This window comes from Podarcis tiliguerta (assembly GCF_965153285.1).
Source record: "Podarcis tiliguerta genome assembly, chromosome: 5".
Taxonomy (NCBI): domain Eukaryota; kingdom Metazoa; phylum Chordata; class Lepidosauria; order Squamata; family Lacertidae; genus Podarcis; species Podarcis tiliguerta.
In genome coordinates this window covers 52,080,473-52,101,146 of record NC_139538.1, presented here as the reverse complement: position 1 = coordinate 52,101,146, position 20,674 = coordinate 52,080,473, and the positions used below count along the sequence as shown (strand labels likewise).

Here is a 20,674-nt window from a genome sequence, read left to right as displayed (position 1 = left end):
ATTATTTACACAATGGGCTGCACGTGATTGGCTAATTCTGGGATTCACCTGTAGGCCAATCAGGTTGTGGATTCACTTCCACCTGGAGCTGGATTGGGTGGCTCCTACAGACCAAACATACTACTGCATTGTTCTAGGATCAACCAGACTGCTGCATTTTGGATCCTATTGTTCTAGGACCAATCAGACTGCTGCATTTTGGATCCTATTCAACTCAGTACATAACAATAGTATTATACAGTTATAGCATCTGTCCTTTTATATATTGTTTTACACAATCGCCCGGAGAACCGAAGTTATTGGGCGACTGATAAATAAAATTCTTTTTTCTTTCTTTTAGCCTACAATTGGCTTTTCTTTTTTTAAAAAAAGGCCTCTAAACGCCTGTACTGTACATATTCAATTCAGTGCAAAGCCCTCCCCTGCTCCATTCACTAGCACGCAAAAAACGTCCTAATCGTATATCCCTCGCCCCTCCCGAAGCCCCGCCTTCCTTCCGCCCAACCGGAACTCGGCGCGCGCGCCGCTCTAGCCGGTCTTTCTCCATGGTCGTGAGGGGGAAAAGCTAAGCCGGAGAGGTGTTTTTGCTGCGCCTGCGTGTTACGCCGCTTCCTGAGTGGTTGGCGGCTGCGGCCATTTTGTGGATTTCTGGTTCCTCCTCTTCCCCCACCCCCCCGCCTTCTCTCGGTCTTAGTCTTTTGCTTCTGCCGGGGGCCTGGACGTGAAACGAGGGGCCGCGGAGCTCTCGCGTTTCTTTACAACACCCCCCAACACCCCACCCCTCCTTCCCGGTTGTCGGAGCCTACCGGTAGTCCCCTCCCCCCTCCGCGCGGTGTCCTGGGTCCGTCTGCGAGCGGCCCTCCTTCGCCGCGATGGAAGACGACGGGCAGCCCAAGACACTGTGAGTGGGGTTGGGGTGGGTGGGTTGAGCACCTGGGCGCAGGTGGGCAGACCGGGGGCGAGCTGGGGGTGGAGGTGGAGGGCTCTGACAGGCGGGAACGTGCGCGGGGTGGCGCCTCTTGAGGGACCGAAAAGGGTCGAGGAAGAGGGGAGTCGTGGCAACGAGCGGGTCGGGGGGGGGGAGGGAATGGTAGGCAATTACGAGGTGATCGAGTAGATCCCTTTAATGGGGAAGGGCTTGGTATGCCTCAGCCAAAGGGGGATTTGGGGGTGGGGGGAAAAGCCAAGCATGTTGTTGAGGGGAAAGACAGTTCATTGGAGCCAGAGCTACAACCCAAAATGGTTTTCTTTGCGACATGCCAGGAATTGTGGGGCTGGGGATCCTTTTCCCCACCTCGGGAAGGTTTTGGGATCCAGAAAACCCACTCTACATTTGGGAAACGTTTTCCGTTCTGTAGCTCCATAACTCATAGGCCCTTGGTCCCTTGTCAGGGAAACGTCAGTCCTACGTGGATGTGGGTCCTGGGCCCTCCTGCCAAGGGGTCAAGCATTCTCTTCTCGCCAAAAGGGAATTAGGAGAGGATGTAATTCGGAACAGAGCAAAACCTCTCACTCTCCACGAGGCGCGAGGCTCTTCTGTGGGATCCTGAACACTAGGGCTGTTGTAATCGTGTCAACAGGCTGGGTTTAACATATGTTGAGTTTGGAGTTCTCTGAGGCATGTGGGGGGTGGGAGGCTTGGGTCAGGGAGGCTTCCGTGTCGGAAATCGTGGCCAGTAAAACAAGAAGGGGAGAAAGGTCAGTAGGTAGAGAGGTGTGGATGAAGATATGGGTAATCAGATCCTCCGGAGACCTGATGCATATATTGGAGAAAACATTGCGGGGGCAGCATTCTGAATTCAAGAGACTAAAGCTAAATAGTCAAGTGAAAGGGATGTCTTTATGATTCAAAAACCTGAGTGAGGGATAAAAAATTATGTTCCATGAAATATAAGGTTCTTTTTGTATTCGTGAAACAGAGAATGCGTCTTATGAACCATATGCTCACTGTACTAGAAGGCATATTGCAAGCCAAACCCCTCTTTTCCTCCTTTTTGCAGAATAATTGTTCTAAACAAAATGCTTGCTGTATTTTGATTGTGATCAAGTAAATGATTTTTGTTTTAGCTCTCATATCCCACCTCTGAAGTGTGAGAGGAGAGAAAAATGTGATAACCAGGCAACATTGGTAGTGGGGCTTCTTGAGCAATCAGTGTATAAATGAGGTCACCACTTCTTTGTCTAATGCATGTAAACATACTTAAAACATTTTAAGAAACTACTGATGAAGCAGAAGCCGTTTGTTCAGTGCTACTTAAATTTTGAGGTAGTAAGCTCGGGAGCTAGCAAGTTTAGTGCTGTTAGCCATGTTGGAAGCATCATGTTGTAGGGGAAGGAAGCAAGTAAATACAAATAAGCAGACTTACAGTATACATAACTTGTATCTGACTGTTGAACATACTTGTGGAAATAGAGAACATTGTTGTTATCCTCTAATGTAAAAAATTTAGTTGCTCTTGAAAAAATGTTGGATGCTTTATGCAGTAAAAATTGAAGATAATGGACAACCTTTTATTTATTTATTTTTAAAAATATCACAAGATCTCAGGGCAGTTCACAAGATAAAATAAAAACCTAATTTGCAATCTTACTCTAATCATTTAGCATTTTCCCCTCTAATATTTTAAAACAACTTTCTACCATGGTCACTGGGAAAGTATATATTTTTTAAAGTTTGGAGTTCCTCAGGATTGTGATCATATCTTACATTGTACAAGTGTGTTTACATGTTCATCACTTCTATCCTGGACCATATCCTTGAAAGTGGAAGACAGCTTTTGTAGTATATACCTAGCTCTCTTGTACTATACTGATTTTGAAGCTAGCTTCAAAATGTTCTTTGTAATTAAACAGATTGTAGTTGGGAGTATAATCTTTCTGTATGGAAATCATGACTCAGCTCCTGTGGTTCATTCAGAACAGTTTTTGCATGTCTGCCTTCCCATCCTTTTCCCAGTCCACAAAAGTTAAGAAGTCAATCAAACATTATTTACTTGGCCACTTTGTCTCCACTCTGATTGCATGCTTGAAACCAACTCTGGTTACTCTGAATCTTTAGGAAACTGTCTTAACTGACTTGAGAGCCTGAGTTCAGAATGTCACTTTTGTGCATAGTGGAAGAGAGAAAATGACAGGATGTGCCAGGGTGGTGGGATACTAAATATAACTAGCATGCAGCTGACAAATGTCCACTGCGTTATCTTTTTTTAAAAAAGTTGAATAAACATTTGAAGTGTCAGTATTAAAAGGTTTTGTATGCTAGAGGATTGTGTGCACACATGCTTGTGAGACTAGAGCATAACCAGATGCTTGGTATTTTTCTCTTCTTGGCTACAAGTTAATCAAGTTTTTATCAATGAGAACAAGCAAGAAGTTTGGCAAAACTAAATTTATGTCAGATTTTACCAAATTTGCTTTGCAGGACTCCCAGTGATATAATTGATCCACCCACCCACCCGTGCAGGAGTATTTCTAATAGATTGAAAAGCTGGAAATCAGAGGTGGAAAAGTACCCAGAACCCAACTGCAGTTGGTGTTATCTTCATCCTTTGAACTTACTTGAATTTAAGTTTCACTGAATTCAGTGGAATTTACTTCTGAGTAAAGCATTTTTAAACTGCACATTGTTAGAAAGCATACAGAGGTACTTATTCACTCTCCCCTCTTGTAGCTGCCATACTTCTTGGAAACCTGGATCAGCACTATAAAGTCTTACCAGTTTGCTCTGTTTTCTGTGCCAAAAGAATATGTGCACAGCTGCCAAAGTTTTGCACTGTTTCCTTTCTTAAGAAACTGGAGTACAACGCTATGTTAGCTGCCTGCCTTTGGCTCACATTCTGTCTTCTGGCCTTAAGTAGAGAGAAAATGTGCAGCCATCCTTGTACTGTTTCACGGAACACTATAATGGCTACCAGTCCTAATTCAACAGCCTTGCAGAATTGTGATAGATAGATAGATAGATAGATAGATGGATGGATAGATGGTGTATGCACTGTGTTCAAATTCCATTCTGCTAGAAAGTTAGGATTTCCGTATGTGATATAAGAGGGGGGGGGGAATGCAATATGAATGAGTTCTTTTGTATTTAAAAATTGGCACAGTTTTTGTCAACTGCTCTGAAAGAATTCATGAACTATAATAGTTATGCTCTGAGCTATACTTTTGCAAGCCATTAATTTACTTTGCAATGCTTGTAGATGAATCATTGATCTTTTTTTGCCCTGTAAGGGAGAATTTCCGATGGATCAAAATTTCTGAGAAACAGGGCTGGAAAAATATCAAGCATCTGGTTCTGTGGGTGCCTAAAAGATTTATGCCTGTGAAAGATGTATTGAAATGTCTTGTCATCTTTTACAAAAAGTTATTTAAAATAGAAAACTGCCATTTAATATTTGGTTGTCTTAGAGACAACCTTGTGCTTAGGACACTTCTGTGTAAAACCTACAAAGCTTGAATGTCCTAGGGTCAGGTAATCCAGAGTTCTTCAACCTCCGGTCTCCAGATGTTGTTGGATTGCAAGTCCTGTTCTCCCCACCCAGCTTTGCTGATGGTCAGGAATGTTAGGAGCTGTAGTTGAGCAACATCTGGGGACACAAGTTTAAAGAAAGGTGCAATTCCTAACATTCCTTCATGACTACATACAAGTCATGGAGTCAGTTCCTAACAATACTGGACCAAAAAGTTAATAAACACTTTAAATGTAGTGGCTCATATAATCTAGGCAGGGATTTCTTGCCACAACAAGGGGCACACAAGGGTCCAAGATGCATAATGTCAAAGGTGCCAGTAGAGAACAAGAAGTCATTCAGTAAATCAAATAAAAGTAAGATCTTTAAGAGCTGTCCATTACATGACAGCAGGAGGCATGAAAGAGGTTCTAGGGCCAGGGTAGATAACTTGTGGGCCCCCAGATGTTGTTGGCCCGATCCGCTCCAGTCATCATGGCAAATTCAACAACATCTGGGGAACCATGGGCTAATCACCCCCCTTCTTGGAGCTGGGATAATATCAGCATGACATTGAGATGAGAGCAGGTGAATTCTTTTTTGTGTTTCCTAATTTAGTTTTAAAATTTATTTTCAATTTGTGTAATTTCCCATTGGTAAGATAGTACTGACCAGGGTAGGCAGGAGGTGGAGCTACATCTGCTGGTAGATCTCTGGCTGATTTGCAGTGGATTGGCAAGGATTTCTAGCTTTCCCGGGGTTTTTAACAATAGCAACAACAAAAGGACCCCTCTTCTCTGTTGAAATGAAAAAGGCCTTGGATAACCAGAAGTGGATTTTTATTTTGAAGGATTGTGAATTATGTCCCATTCTAGTACTCAAAAGAAATTACTGTACTCTGAATTCTTTAATTTTAAGTTAATGAATTTGATCCAGACTAAATTGGTTGACTTTAAGCTCCCATAGCAATAATGTGATTCCACTTATTCGTGTTTTACTTGTCCCATTGATTTCCATGGAACCTACTTTCAACTAATTTACAAAGCAACTCAAACGTTTCGTTTGCTGGCCTGGAGTGAGTTTGAATTAGGCAGAGATGTCTCTCATCTGATTGAGCTGGTCCTCCATTGAATGAGTGGCTGGCTGGGAGGCCCACTGTCAGTACCTTTCACTGGCATGATGTTCTGTGGATGGAGGTGGAGCCGAACTGACCCAGCACCCTGAGCCAGTCTCATTGTCATTTCATAACCTCATTGGACCACATAACTACAGTAGACTGGAGCAGGTGGAGCGATCAATTTTGGATCATTCTGCCCTCCTCCTTCCGCTGCAGCTGTCATGAGTGACAGGGCTTTCAGGTGCAGCAGTAGCCCCACTGCTCTGTGAAGCCCTGTCAGCAGGAGGTGGGAGTTTGGATTGTGCCCCTAGTCTGGATCCTGGCATATGTTTTTTGAACCAGGTTCTGGTTGGTGTACCTTGGGGTTCTAGTAAAAAACAAAAGCGTGGAATCTGTCCAGAGTGCAGACTTTCACTTTTAAGATTTATTAGCTGTTGTTATACATGGTAAACTTGTTCTTCAAATGAAACATTTCCTAAACGTCTTAGTAATTTTCACATTGTTTACCAACAAATTCTTGTTTGTTTTCTGATGTAGAGGACACTGTATTACACGAATAATCTAGGTTTCATTTTGCTGGTTATAAATTGTATACTTGTATAACAAGTAACATGTACCACTAGTACACAAGATTTATTATGCCAGTTACATAGAGGTATGTAGGTACAGCGTTTGAGCCTAACACTGTTCACTTCCAAGTGAGGTAACTGTGCATAGAATTGTAGCCTTAGTTAGTTATGTAGTTTGAATTATTTTTCCCTTCTACTAGATGGAGGATGTATAAATGTTTTGTTTTACATGCAGCAACAGTACCTAGTATTGGAACCTATATATGTCAGAATATAAACTACTCCTGTTATCTATCTAGGTTTCTATACTATGCCTGTCAATGCAGCATAAGTGATGTCTCATGAATTAGGGAGACAGCCTATAGAGGTATAGTATATGCCTTTATTTCATTATTTATGGTTTTGCCAAGTTAATTGTGTATTCTTATAGGAAATGGCTTGAAAAATATTTAGTGTGCTTCAAATATTCTATTACAGTGTTCCTTAAGATTACAATATTCATTCAGAATAGACATTTCACCAGTTGTTAAATGTATTCTTTAAAAAAAAATTTTAAAATCAAAACTGATATTGAGCTTCTATAGGCTGGCTTCATGTTACCAACTGTTTTTCTCAGTTGAAGGCATTCATTCAAAAGCCAATATGTGATTCATGGGTAAGGTTTGCAAATTAGTCTGCATTGAATAGCCTCCTTACTTTTTCTGTTCATTTTCCATACGCCTTCCACTTTCTTGTGTGCGTGATTTTTTTTTAAAGTTTTCAAAAGTATCAGAGAAGATATGTAAATACTTCATATATATTGCTTTCCCTCCTAAATGATCAAAATGTTTCTGCTATTTCTCAGGGTACTTCATAAGAACGATGGGAGCTGGTATTACTGACCCTGTGTTACAAATAGTGGCCAATCTTGAGGGGGGACGGGCCCGCAGCTGATTGTAATTTGCTCAAGGCTGGTCACTGAAATCATATTGTAATTATATTTAAGTCAGTGGCATTTATCTTACAGAACAGTAACAGGGAAACATTTGGCCCTCCAGATACAACTCCCTTAACCCCTGGCCACCGGCTATGCTTCCTGGGACTGATGGGAGTTGTAGTGCAATAACATCTGAAGTGTCAAAGATTTCTCACATCTGTTATAGAACTTCCTGTGGTGTTGCAAAGGATATCCAGCTATTATCACCTGCTGCAGACCTAATTCAGGGGATCTCTGAACTGTAGTTCAGTGCTTGAGAGTGGGCTTCCTTACCCAATGTAGAGCACATTTTCTATTCCTGCTTTAATTGAGGTTAAGATATATTTGAAACCAGTGTTAACCACCTCAGTAGCATTACCCACAGTTTTGCCAGGATCCATAATCTCCTTTCAACTTCTATTTGTGGTTAGCACTAACAATAACTAGTGCTGATGTATGTTTTAATGGCAATTAAGTTGGGACGCGGGTGGCGCTGTGGGTAAAACCTCAGTGCCTAGGACTTGCCAATCGTATGGTTGGCAGTTCGAATCCCCGCGGCGGGGTGAGCTCCCGTCTTTCGGTCCCAGCTCCTGCCCACCTAGCAGTTCGAAAGCACCCCTAAAGTGCAAGTAGATAAATAGGTACCGCTTTATAGCGGGAAGGTAAACGATGTTTCCGTGTGCTGCGCTGGTGCTGGCTCGCCAGAGCAGCTTCGTCACGCTGGCCACGTGACCTGGAAGTGTCTCCGGACAGCGCTGGCCCCCGGCCTCTTAAGTGAGATGGGCGCACAACCCTAGGGTCGGACACGACTGGCAGGGGTACCTTTACCTTTATCTTAAGTTGGGTGTGAGTGGAAAGTTGCTCTAGAGAAGGGTAGAAGCCAACTCCTGATCACCTATCCTTGGCTAAGAGATCCCCAGTGATATATCTGCAGTAATATTCTGCATTGCATATTATGATATTGCTGCTTTATAAGTAAATTCAAAGTGGTATTAAGAAAGCTATTTGACTTATTACTATGGATTTTTATTAGGAGCAATAGTAGCATACAGGTAGCATTGGAATAAGCTTATTTAGTGCTGCGTTAATGGCCAGTGGTTATGGAAAAAAGCTTTTTTACCCTTGGGAAATGGCGTGTGGCTTTTCAACCCTTAGCAGCATTTCATTTATTATTTCTTTACATCACGCCTTTACTCAAAGAATGTCAAGGCAGCATACATAGTTCCCACTCCCTGAATCCTTTAGGTTGATATATGGTGACTTACCCATAGTCACCCATTGAGCTTCATGGCTGCGTGGGGATTTGAATCTCTCTTTGATCCTATGTCAGTACTTAACCCAGCCTTCCCAAACCTTGGACCTTGGTGCTGTTGGACTCCCAACTGCCACCATCTCTGTCCTTCAGCCATGCTGGAGATTGTCATCTAACTTGGATCCAAGATTGGGAAAGGCTGCTTCAACCACTCACTGCATTATACCACATTGCCTCTCAAATGAAGTTGAAATTTATTTTTAGAAACCTGTTTTATTTTAGTATATGAATTGCTTGATTGTAAATTGTCAGCCCTTTCCTGCTCTGAAAGTATAGTTATTTCTAACAGAAGTGAAGGATTGTATCCACCTAAGTCCTACTTAGAGCAGATCTTAGTCATAACTATATTCATTATTTTCAATGGGACTATATCCAGATTTTTCTGAGTAATGTTTACCCCTTGGAAGGCACCCATACAGAACCAGCACACTATTTAAATTTCCTTGGGTTAAATAAAAAAACTTACAGACTCTGATGCATGCAAGGACTTTTTGAAATGAAAATGGCATGCACTAATTTCTGTTTTAAAATTCGTATGCCAAACATTTTGAATTTTGGTCTTTAGAGGTCCATTTGTTGTAGAGGTATCTTTTGAAGGTATCTTTTGAAAAAGAAACTCAGGAAAGTACTGGTAGCATCCATGACTCCTGCACATGCCCATCTCTGAAACTGTAGCCCAGTTTTCCTGTGCTCCACAAGAATTAAGGCAGGCATGGGAAATATGTATCTGGCCAGATGTTACTCAGCCCTAGCTCACAACCTCTCTGGCCATTGGCCATACTGGCTGTGGTTGATTGGAGTTGGAGTCCATCATCATCTGGAGGGCCACAGGTTCCTCAACTCTGGGTTAGGGTTTATCTAACAAAAAGCAACATAACTGATCAGCATACTTGTGATACTTCAATGACAACATTGTTAGTACTTACCAGTATTTGATGAATACACAGTAGAGTTTTAAAAGCTGTGGACTATTTAATAGTGTGTTCATAAAGTTTATTAACAGGTGCTATATTTTCTGCTTACACAATTGATAGCTGATATTTCAATAAATTGCACAGATTATCCTTTGAGATGAATGATGGGATTTACATTACCTTTTCTTTTGTCTATCTAGCTATGTAGGAAATCTTTCCAGAGATGTGACTGAAGTACTTATACTTCAGTTATTCAGCCAAATTGGACCCTGCAAAAGCTGTAAAATGATAACAGAGGTAAGACTCTTTCAGTCTAATCTATGTCAGTATTGTTTCATTTTAAAATTCAAGTAATTATTGATCCTGCTACCTAAAACATTTCTATTAGGGCTGCAGCAGTTAGTGAGTGATTAATTGAATCAAAAAATCTTTTGAAATGTGCCTTTTAAACATGCACTACATCTTTAAAATACTATTTTTTAAAATTTTTAGTACATAAAGTGCAGAGAGAGGCATCATCTTCCCTTTTCTCCTGCTCAGGAGGAAATGCCTCTTTTAAAATGGTGTCCATTATATAGATTATCTATAACTATATAGATTATTTATATATATAGATTATCTATAAACTATATAGGATGTTATTTCCTGTGAAACAATTGTATGCAAATGAATTCATTTTTAATCATTTAAAACATGCAGTTAATAACTAAGATTTCTTTAATTGCATAATATGATACAGTTATTGCTCTGACAGAAGGAACTTAAAGGATTTAGGTAAATGATTCTCAGGTCTGGGGAAACAACAGATGTAAGTTATTGTATGCAATAATAGTTGCATCTGAAGTATGTATGCTAAACATTTTTATTTGAAATACCGTATTTTTCGCCCCATAGGACGCACCGCCCCATAGGACGCACCTAGTTTTTTGGGGGGGGACATCTGGCCGAAGCAGGGGGCGGGCTCCACAGCTCGCCCCCTGCTTTGGGCTGCAGGCTGCCGTCCCAAGACTTGCGCGCCCTGTGGGACCTCCCGCTGGGTGCGCGAGGCTTGCGGACATCTGCCCGAAGCAGGGGGCGGGCTCCACAGCTGGCCCCCTGCTGCAGGCTGCCACCCCAAGCCTTGCGTGCCCTGCGGGACCTCCCGCCGGGCACACGAGGCTTGCGGATAGCTTCCTGAAGCCTGGAGAGCGAGAGGGGTCAGTGCGCACTGACGCCTCTCGCTCTCCAGGCTTCAGTGAAAGCCTGCATTCGCCCCACAGGACGCACACACATTTCCCCTTCATTTTTGGAGGGGAAAAAGTGTGTCCTATAGGGCGAAAAATACGGTACTTGAGATACATGATATCTCTTGTACCATATTGATAATCACTACTATCCTTGTTTCATCAGGATAATCAAAATATGTTCCAGTTAGAGTCATAACTTCACAAACAAAGGCAGTATATTAAGCTTTGCCTGTTCTGGGATTCATTGTGTGACTCTGAGCAAGTTCAAGATGTCTCTTCCCTGAGTGATGCTGTAAAAAGAATAGGTCCAGGATTTTAAAGCATTATCATGCAAACACCTATATATATCATATATACAGTACAATATGCATTGTTGGTCCTAGATACTCTGCTGATCTTTCTTGCTGCCTGCTGTGCTTTTCACCACTGCTGGATATTTATCTTGTTTCACTAAAAGGCCACTTGAAAATAAAGAGGAATCAAAGTTAGGCTCTTTTCGGACCCAGAAAAGATAGGTGCTGCATGTCATTCCTATTTTACACCCTCATTTCTGGCTTTCATAGCTTCAGGAAAAGACTGTGCTTTTGACATGGCACAACATACCTTACATTTTGATGAATCATTTTATTGTTTTCCCAAATAACCCTTGCTAGATTGTTTGCTTTTAATAAGTACCTTGAAACTACGCTGGACATAATCCGGCAAAAATTACTGAAATCTCATTGAAAATAATAAAATGAAAATTAGTCTTGATCAACTTTTGCTAGTCCCATTGTGTGTCTGGTTATTCAGTGTCAGTGAGCTTACTCACTGCCAGTGAGTTTACTGTTCCCCAGAGTGGACATTATTTTTGAGCCCTACATTTGTTGGAGTAGCCCCAAGCAGAAATTTTGGAATTACTTTCTTCTGTCTGTATTCTAATTGTCAATTCCAGGGGCTGAGGTATAACACATTTCCTATTGTTGGGGACATCTCCATTGACAAAACTCTCTGCAGGCATGACAGGGAGTCTGCAGTGGTGCAAGGGCCATACTGCTGGCAGTTGTCTCTCTTTTCTACAATTTTACGTCTTCTGGTGGTGGCAGATATATGATGTGTGTGTGTGAAGTCCATTTGACTTCCAAAACATTCAAAAACCAAATTGCGGCTTCTGATTGGCTGCAGGAATCAGAAGCCGTGGAAGCCCAACGGACGTTCAGTTTCCAAAAGAACGTTTGCAAACTGGAACAATCACTTCCAGGCTTGCGGCGTTCAGGAATCAAAACGTCCGAGTTCTAGGGGTTTCAGGATCCAAGGTACAACTGTATTTTACTATGTTTTTTATATACTGTAAGCTGCCTAGAGTGGCTGGGTGTTGTTGTTGTTGTCCCCCCCCCCCCCCCATGTGCAGATTTTGCTGTAAGACCCAAAAGTTCAAACTTCTAGTCTGTATCTTGGTTCTCTTACCTTGTAAAAGTTGCAAATATTTGTTCATCCACCCCAAAAAATCTGGACCCTGGGAATTATCAGTGCTTGAGGTGCTACATGTGCATAACCAACTCTGTCTCTCTAGCTACAGGAAATTGACCCCAGATATCAGGCAGAATTTTTTCCTTCCATAACTATCATGTCTGAGAATTCAGTTTTTAAAGATTATGTGAATGAATGAGCAAACTGTAAAGGCTGCATAGCCCAATCTAGTAAAGGCATTCTTTATGCCAAAACAGACATTTATGCACAGGTTTTTTCTGGATCTAGTTGTAAGTGTGCAAAAATGTGATAAACACTGTGTGCATTCAGTGTCCTGTTGGATAGGTGCTGCATTTTTGCCCACCACATAGATAGCTGGATGTGTCAGTTTTGACAGCACTAATGGCCTGTGACTGATTCAGCTATGCCTCCCTCCCCCTCAGCAGATGATCAAGAATATTTCTGCTATCAGTACTATCCATTGGGAAGAGAAATCAGTGTGTGCTGCTCTGGTCATGCAGCATTGTTATGTACTGCTGTCTAGTTCAGGGTTACAGCAGAATGTTATATCTTAAACTGACAGTGTGAAACAATGGACAACCATTCTTAAGGTTACTTTATAAGCGTGTGTAGTAATACTTCCTTTTCTAGCTTTAAGTAATATATTTTCCTGGATTTTCTTCTCAGCAACCCGATAGCAGAAGGGTCAACTCTTCTGTTGGATTTTCTGTTTTGCAGCATACAAGCAATGACCCTTATTGCTTTGTGGAATTTTATGAACACAGGGATGCAGCTGCTGCATTAGCTGCTATGAATGGGAGAAAAATTTTGGGAAAGGTACGTTGCAAAAAAAAAAAGAAAACAAAGAATGACACATAGTAAATGAATAGGTTAATTTATGATCCATGGCAAGCATTTTTGACCATGTTCTTTCTTAGAAGTACCTTGAAAATTAACATTGGTTGATATTATTAGAATATGACTATACCTTGATTGAATTTATGCATCTATTCTAAAATTATGTTTGTACTGATATTTTTCTTTTTTTCAGGAAGTAAAGGTTAACTGGGCAACAACACCAAGTAGCCAGAAAAAAGATACATCAAGTAAGTAATGCTTGTAACAATTCTACCAAAATCAACTATTAAAGAACAGTGGTACCTCTAGTTGCGGACACGATCCGTTTCAGGGTGCTGTTGGCACCCCGAAAAGTCCACAACTAGACTGGTGCTTCTGCGCAAGCACGGCATGCGATAGAGCGCTTTTGTGCCTGTGCAAAGCACGCAGAACACTTCTGTGCACGCGTGGCAAAACCCGGAAGTATACACTTCCGGGTTTGCCGCGTTCGCAAGCTGAAAAGACGCAACATGAACCTAATGCAACACGAGGTATGACTGTAGAGCTGAGCTCATGCACTTACTGCAATTTGATTTTGTATAGTAGCTGAATTACTTCGGTTTTATAATATCCATAGATACTCTTTGGCTGAACAAGTTTAATTACTAGTTAAATGCAGATGTGACTTGGAAATTTAAACACAAGATTGTTTGAATTGCACCCCTTTCTACACTGAGAACTAAAGTGCTGGTTAAGAGAAATATATTTAATTGGTTTTTGCTTTCCTCCAGATCACTTCCATGTGTTTGTGGGAGATTTAAGTCCAGAAATAACAACAGAAGACATCAAGTCAGCATTTGCTCCTTTTGGTAAAATATCGTAAGTATCCTAGTTTGTATCTTAATTCACTAATACAGAACAAGTCATAATACATGATTGTATTTTCTTCTTCAAGTTAAATGTCTTTCACTTTGTTCGGATTGTTTCTTTAAAGTCTTCTTGATAATGGGCAGTGGGTGGGGTACAGTGATCTTGTGGGTTTCTTTGCATTCAGTTATCCCCCCACAAAAATTAACAAGGTCTCTGCATCAAATCAATTGAAAGCTGCATGCTTTTAACACCTGGTATGTTTGGTGGTGAATGGGTTACATTGCTGGCAAGAAAACTGTGTTTTGGTTCTTGGAATTTACATAAAGTTGTGTGTTAGATACATCAAGGTTTCTTACTCATCTGATAATTTTGTAGATAGTGTTGAACTGCAGGCAAGTTATATAAGGTAGTGTAGAAAGCAATAAAATCTAGTGTACATTTATCATTTTGACAAGTAGTGGTGTTATATTTAGAGTTCATGCATTTGGAAATTAAACCAAACGTTTTGGTAAGTTTAGCAGCTTTTGTTTGTAGTGGTGCACAAGTGTGCCCTTCTAAAACAACCTTTTATTTTTAGACAGTAGAAATTGGGAATAGATTTCCAAATAACTATAGTTTTTTAATTGAACATTTTAAACATTGCAAGCGTACCTGTTAAGTGCTATAGCATGTCTGTCTCTTTTGTTGCATAATCTAGTTTCTTCAGAGGTTTTCTTCTATTGTTTTCTTTGTCCTTTTAACAACACCAAAACAAAACTTGAACATCTTGTGTTACTTTACAGGAATATATTTCTGCTTAAAAAACCAATCTTTTCTATATACAATCTGTACATATTTTCAATTGAAACGTAAATCTTATTTTGTCTATTTTGTTTACTTTGCTTTTTATCTCAATGTGGTAAGTAGTACTGTTTGCGAGCAAATATAAAAAAGGTTGAATACAGGTTGCTATTTCTCAATCTTTATTTATACCTGAGACCTGCAGTTTTTCTTAAGTCCAAGTCACAATTAAAAGTAATAGCATTCTGATTATTTTGCAGAATTGCTCATAAGAATGGACAGGATCTTGAAGCTAACTGCAAGGAACTGTGCACACTGGAACTCAGTTGTAGATTTTTTTCTCATTTCTATTTATTCTTATTATACATTATTTATATATACATATCTTAGTATTTACATTTTAACATTCTATATTCAGTGCAGTTCTATATTTCCAATCATTTTAACTTACTCACTAAAATTTATGTGTAAAATTTGTTGTTTTCGTACTGGTGTGCTTAGCATTGTTGTTAGTTTTATTCTCCTTTCTTAAATTTCTGAAAATGTCAATTTTTCAAAATTTACAGCTGCCCAAACTCCAAAATGATGGTAGAGAATTGACCAAGAAAAATAAAGAAATCTGTTAACAGGCCATGTATGCCTTTTAATTCCTATTTTTTTCCTCTTTTTCAATTTTTTAATATTTCATATTTTATATCACTAGGCAGAGGGCATTTATTTAGAAAATGCATGGTAAAAATAGTTAGAAATGTTAGAGTAATTTATAGAACAGTGAAGAGGACCCTAGCAGATAGAGTATTAGAAAAGGAAACTTTGTTCCTTTTTTAAAATTTCAAATCTGAACATAGTTGTAGAAAGTGCAGGTTATATGGATAGGTTGCATGTTTATTACATGTTATTTTTTGTCCTACTGCTTTTTTTCTAACAGGCAAAGAAGCAATAGGGAGAGTTTAGGAATGGTTATAGTTATAGGGGTTATTGAGTTTATAATAGGGAAAATTATGCTCACAATACAGTGTGTGTGGTTCCTTTTAGTTTTTATTTTGAAAATATTTAATGTTTTCCTCATATAACTGTGCTTCTCTTCCCAGGGATGCACGGGTAGTTAAAGATATGGCAACAGGAAAATCTAAAGGATATGGCTTTGTATCGTTTTATAATAAATTGGTAAGCAATCAGAAACTTTGCCACTTGTTGACACTGAATGTGTTTGAGGTATTAATATAAAAAGGCATGTGAAGGGCAACTTTCCAAATCCTTTAATTCTAGTACAGTGGTAGTTCTGGTTGCGGACGGGATCCATTCCGGAGCTCCAGTCGGATCCCGAGGTTTCTGCAACCGGAGGTGCATGTTCTGCGCACAAACGCAGTGTGATAAAGCGCTACTGCGCATGTGCGCGGGGAGAAACCCAGAAATATACTTCCGGGTTTGCTGTGTGTGTATCCTGGAGGATACGTAACAAGAGGGGAACGTAAGTAGAGGTACCACTGTACAGAGACATGGCCCAACTTTCTTCTGCTATAAGGAATACTGTTCTGTGGAGGCAGAAATGCTCCTTTTCATGAGTGGAATTTATGTTTGCTTGGACCTGTGTGCCCAATTTGAATGCTCTGTCTATTAAGGAAGCAATTTAGCAATTCTGATACCCTTATCAGTAAAAGAGACCGAAGCATCTCTCCATTGGTATCTAGTGATTTTTAAAAGTGTGCTAAGTAGCAACAGAGCACCCCTGTACAATACTTTTTCAGTAATCAGAGCTTCTTGGACTACATATGTACAAAGTTTCAGATTTGCAGGTGTTTTGGTTCTGAAAGCAGAATCTGTTTTGCTTTGTCAGGATGCAGAAAATGCAATTGTGCATATGGGTGGCCAGTGGTTAGGAGGTCGACAAATCAGAACTAACTGGGCAACACGGAAACCACCTGCCCCTAAAAGTACACAAGAAAGTAAGTGAATAAAAGGAGGTCAGCTGGGGTGTATTGGTAAATGTGAATCATTTCATTGTTATGAAATGGAAAGATAACTGAAAAGCAATTAAAGTGTCATTTGTCTTTCAGATAACACAAAACAACTGAGATTTGAAGATGTAGTAAATCAGTCAAGCCCTAAAAACTGTACAGTCTACTGCGGAGGAATTGCCTCTGGATTAACAGGTAGGGATCGCATTTCTCTTTATAATAAATTTATTGAAGCCATTAATCATAAAAATTACTAACAGAAAATGTTACTACCTTTAGATCAGTTGATGAGACAGACATTTTCACCTTTTGGACAGATTATGGAAACAAGAGCTTTTCCAGGAAAAGGCTACTCATTTGTGAGGTAGGACAATTATTACTATTTATTTGTGTCTTAAAGTAGCAAGTTATTTACAGAATAAAACATGAAAATGTTATCCAAAATCTACTGTCCTTAAAGAGAAAGGAAGAATTGAACCTTTAAAAGAAGACGTGGAGTTGCATTTAGAAGTAACTTGTTTTTGTCAAAAGAAGTGATAACATGTTGAATGGTGTGGGTGGTGCTCTCCATGTATTTTTTTAAAGTTTAGGGCATCTATGTTGGAGGTTCTTGAACAGTTAAATCACTAAATCCCTGAATGCTGAGGATCCAGGTTCTGCCTTTTCTGCCATTGGACTTTTATTTTCTGTTGAAATTTAAGTTAGTAAGTTCATCTGGAAAGGGGCATGCCTGATTTATTTGTGTTTGTTTTATAAAGCACAATGTACATTGATGCTGTATTAATAGCTATCATTTTTGCAAGCAAAGAAGTTTCTTCTTCCTATGTCATTCTCTGCACTTTCATGCAGCAAAATACAGAGCAGCTTTTGCCGGCCTGGTGTCCATATAGTTTAGGCCACAGCTCAGCTGGAATTTATGGGTTGGGAGCTGTTGTCTGAAACATGGGTGGGCACCTGGTTGGGGAATGCTTCTGTAGACAATAGTATATGTTAACTGCACCATTTCTGTACATATGTTGGTAAAATCTGACTTCATGTTTTGTTTCATAGGTTTTCAACTCATGAAAGTGCAGCACATGCCATTGTTTCAGTAAATGGAACTACAATTGAAGGCCATGTTGTTAAATGCTATTGGGGTAAAGAATCGCCAGATATAAGTAAAAACTTCCAACAGGTAATTGGATTGTTTGTATAGTGTTTCCTACAGCCTCTGCATGTATCTCTCTAAGTGATTGAAGTTAGTGCATGAAATCTAGAGGTGACTGCACCATTTGCAAACTGTCCTATCGAAGTGGAAGATTGCAGTTAACCTGCCCCACAGTGTGTGTACTTTGCCCAGTTTGCTGAATGTGTATATAGGTCTTAAATTACTTGCCACTAAATTGCTAATTTTAGTTGATGGAGTCTGTTTCTATTTATATACTCAGTGTGCACTCTGTTGCTTCAAGTTTATTTAAATCTTAATCCTTTTTTTAATCCCTAGGTGGATTACAGTCAGTGGGGACATTGGAGTCAAGTGTATGGGAATCCACAGCAGTATGGACAGTATGTGGCCAATGGGTGGCAAGTGCCATCTTATGGAATGTATGGACAAGCGTGGAATCAACAGGGATTTGGTGTGGAGTAAGTAATTCGTTTCACTAAAATTACTGTTGGCAGACACTTTTCTAAGACAGTTTAAACTCTGATCTGGAATCTTTGCCTGTGCCTTACTTAGCATCACTTTTGTTCTTGGTGAAGGAAATCTACTGTCTCTAAACTCACCTCTCATACTTTATATTAATGCTAATTTTCAACCTTGATGAAATGGGGGACATGAGGGTGATGTGTTTGTCTTCAGTACTAACTACTGTTGTTCTATGTAAATCAGCAGTTGTGAGCCTTGGGTTCACACACCCTGCAATTTTCATTTAAAAAATGAACTTTGGTTTGTTCAAACTATAGTTTATCTATGGACCGGGAGGTAGGAAGAGAACACAACGAACCTGACACTCACTGTTTTTTATTTGCTGTCATTAGGTCTGAATGTATGCATAGTAATAAAGTCAGTATTTTTAAATGTCATTATTTACAAAGAGAAACTATATTGATTTAACCAAAATATCTTTTGAATTCCCAAGTCATGTTACAACATTTTAGCATCTCTCAGTTCTGGAATTTGATAGTTGCAAAATACAACATGCCCGATTTCCCCCAGTAAATAATTCATTCCTTTTTCTTTTCTTTTCTTATTTTAAAATCAAGTCAAACGCCATCTGCAGCCTGGATGAGTGGATTTGGTGCCCAGCCTGCCCAGGGACAAGCAGCTCCTGTAATACCCAATCAGGCTGGATATGGTATGGCAAGTTACCAAACACAGTGAGCTGGGACTCTGTTTAGAAGTGTGATTTCAAGATAGGTTTCAATTTCCAGTGATTATTCTGAAGCCTGGAATATAGACATTGGCAGGGGGAGGGAGGAGAGAGAATATTTATTTTGAAAATTGAAAATGTTTGGAACCTTTAGCACAGCATTTGCTTTGGTGAAGGACACAAATGTCTTCTAGTTATGCCTTTTTAAGTTTTGTGTTCATGATGGATATGAACATGTTTTCTTTATGTACAAAATTTAAAATAAAGTCAATAAAGACAGTTCTGACTACAAATGTTGGTATGTTAGGAAGAAATATTTAACAACCTGATTCTTAGATTACCATTCCATTTTTTTTGTCTTCAGTGTTTTACATCACAGATTTTAAGAAAAATGACATTAAAGATGCTTTTAGTTGAACAGTAAATCCTGACGTTTTGGCTGTGGACCAAACATTACATCAAAGAAGACAGTGTTTTCTTCATTAACCACAAAGCCATCATTCAGAAGACATACTCATGGAAATAGCATTTTTTCCACAAATTATTTTTTTCCATATGTTTGAAGAAACTGAAGTCTGGTATAAATATTTCAGTCTTTGCTGAAAAACAGTGCTATCTGCAATACTTGAGCAAACACTTGTTAACCACATTCAGGAGGATATTAAATCTTTCCAGATCTAGTTTGCTTGAAGTGAAAAAAATTGCATTTGATTTTGGGGAAGCAGTTTTTTCCAAAGTATGGTGCTTAAGCAGTCATACTTGTACTTTTACATAAAAGTTTGTACCTAACTGCAATGTTGCAAAAGCATGCTCAGAGATAGAAGTAGCAATGTAATTATTCAAAATAATACTTAATATGCTCTGCTGCTATATTTGCAGTAGATTGACAAGAATGTGAAAGACTGACACTTCCAAAGTTGGCTACTATGTAAAGTGACATAACTATACAAAGAGCCTTAATTCTTCAATACCTTTTGTCACTAGAAACCTGAATTATTTTGCTTTCTGTTACTCAGTATGTAAATATTTTGGTTGACAACCTTGTATACCTACTTGACGGTTCCTATAAGTTGTATAGTAACTGAGTGTTAAAAAAAAATTGGGGATGTTTTTTAAATCTAGAAATATTTAGCCCAAGAATTTTTTTAACCAGATTGTTAAAATACCTTATTTTAGAAATTCCTCAATGTGCCATTTGGTTAACAGAAATGCAGTTGAAACAAGTATACTGAGCTGTGGCTTATTCTTAGTTAAAATGTTTTGGGGGTTTTTTGTTTTTGTTTTGTATTTTGGGGTGGCTTGCATGTGACAAACCTGTACAGAGGCTGGGTTGTTTGTGCACCGAGTATTACTGGGATAAATCATGAAGTTGTTCAAAAGGTATACTTGGGTTATTTCTCACTTATTTTGTGGATACACTTGACACAACTGCCTCAATAAATTTTGAGTTGAAAACGAATGTAAGTTAGATACAATAACTGTGTGTGTTACCTACTACAGCTAGGGGGTGCAGATGTTTCATCTCTGAATGCACTGAAGCACTCCACTTGGATATATAGTCCACTCCAATGAATAAACAAAATAGACTTGCGTTTCAGTAGACACCAATTCTAGAAAAATACTAATCCTGAATAAGAAGTGGTTGTGACAAAATTCCCACATTACAGATTATAACAATTTGAAAATGCTTCATGTGTTCTCTGAGACTGTTAAGTGTTTTTTTCTTCTGGGCAAACCATTCGTCTTGTTACTTGGATAACACTGAATAGGAGACTTTTTGCAGGGGAATCTCTAAACCCTGTGCTTTATCTGAAATATTCTTCAGGTGTTCTGAATTTCTGAATTGTGTTAAACCTGGGAAGATAGGGCACAAACTCTATTGTTACAGGCT

At 39.4% G+C, this 20,674-nt stretch overlaps 1 protein-coding gene across 4 annotated transcripts; it reads left to right on the top strand.

Annotated features, from left to right (window-relative positions):
• Nucleotides 1–552: 552 nt before the first annotated feature.
• TIAL1 (TIA1 cytotoxic granule associated RNA binding protein like 1) lies at nucleotides 553–20,242 on the top strand. Of its 4 annotated transcripts, none has more exons than XM_083441173.1 (14): nucleotides 601–901; nucleotides 6,431–6,498; nucleotides 9,513–9,609; nucleotides 12,675–12,824; nucleotides 13,039–13,093; nucleotides 13,616–13,703; nucleotides 15,566–15,641; nucleotides 16,312–16,420; nucleotides 16,532–16,627; nucleotides 16,712–16,796; nucleotides 17,483–17,606; nucleotides 17,916–18,055; nucleotides 18,677–18,768; nucleotides 19,148–20,242. In XM_083441173.1, exons 3-14 carry the CDS (start codon nucleotides 9,598–9,600, stop codon nucleotides 19,198–19,200), a joined length of 1,080 nt encoding a protein of 359 aa, XP_083297299.1. In that variant the 5' UTR covers nucleotides 601–901; nucleotides 6,431–6,498; nucleotides 9,513–9,597; the 3' UTR covers nucleotides 19,201–20,242. The 4 variants fall into 4 exon arrangements, with proteins under 4 accessions (XP_083297297.1, XP_083297299.1, XP_083297298.1 ...); XM_083441174.1 differs by having other exon boundaries at nucleotides 609–901; nucleotides 12,726–12,824; XM_083441171.1 differs by lacking the exon at nucleotides 6,431–6,498 and having other exon boundaries at nucleotides 553–901.
• The last annotated feature ends 432 nt before the right edge of the window (nucleotides 20,243–20,674 follow it).

What these genes read in the sequence shown, in the direction of transcription:
- TIAL1 (XM_083441171.1), top strand. Translation starts at nt 873, where the DNA reads ATGGAAGACGACGGGCAGCCCAAGACACT. An exon ending in GGAGAAAAATTTTGGGAAAG is followed by an intron (nt 12,825 to 13,038) that starts GTACGTTGCAAA and finishes TCTTTTTTTCAG; the next exon opens with GAAGTAAAGGTTAACTGGGC. An exon ending in ACCCAATCAGGCTGGATATG is followed by an intron (nt 18,769 to 19,147) that starts GTATGGCAAGTT and finishes TTTTGTCTTCAG; the next exon opens with TGTTTTACATCACAGATTTT.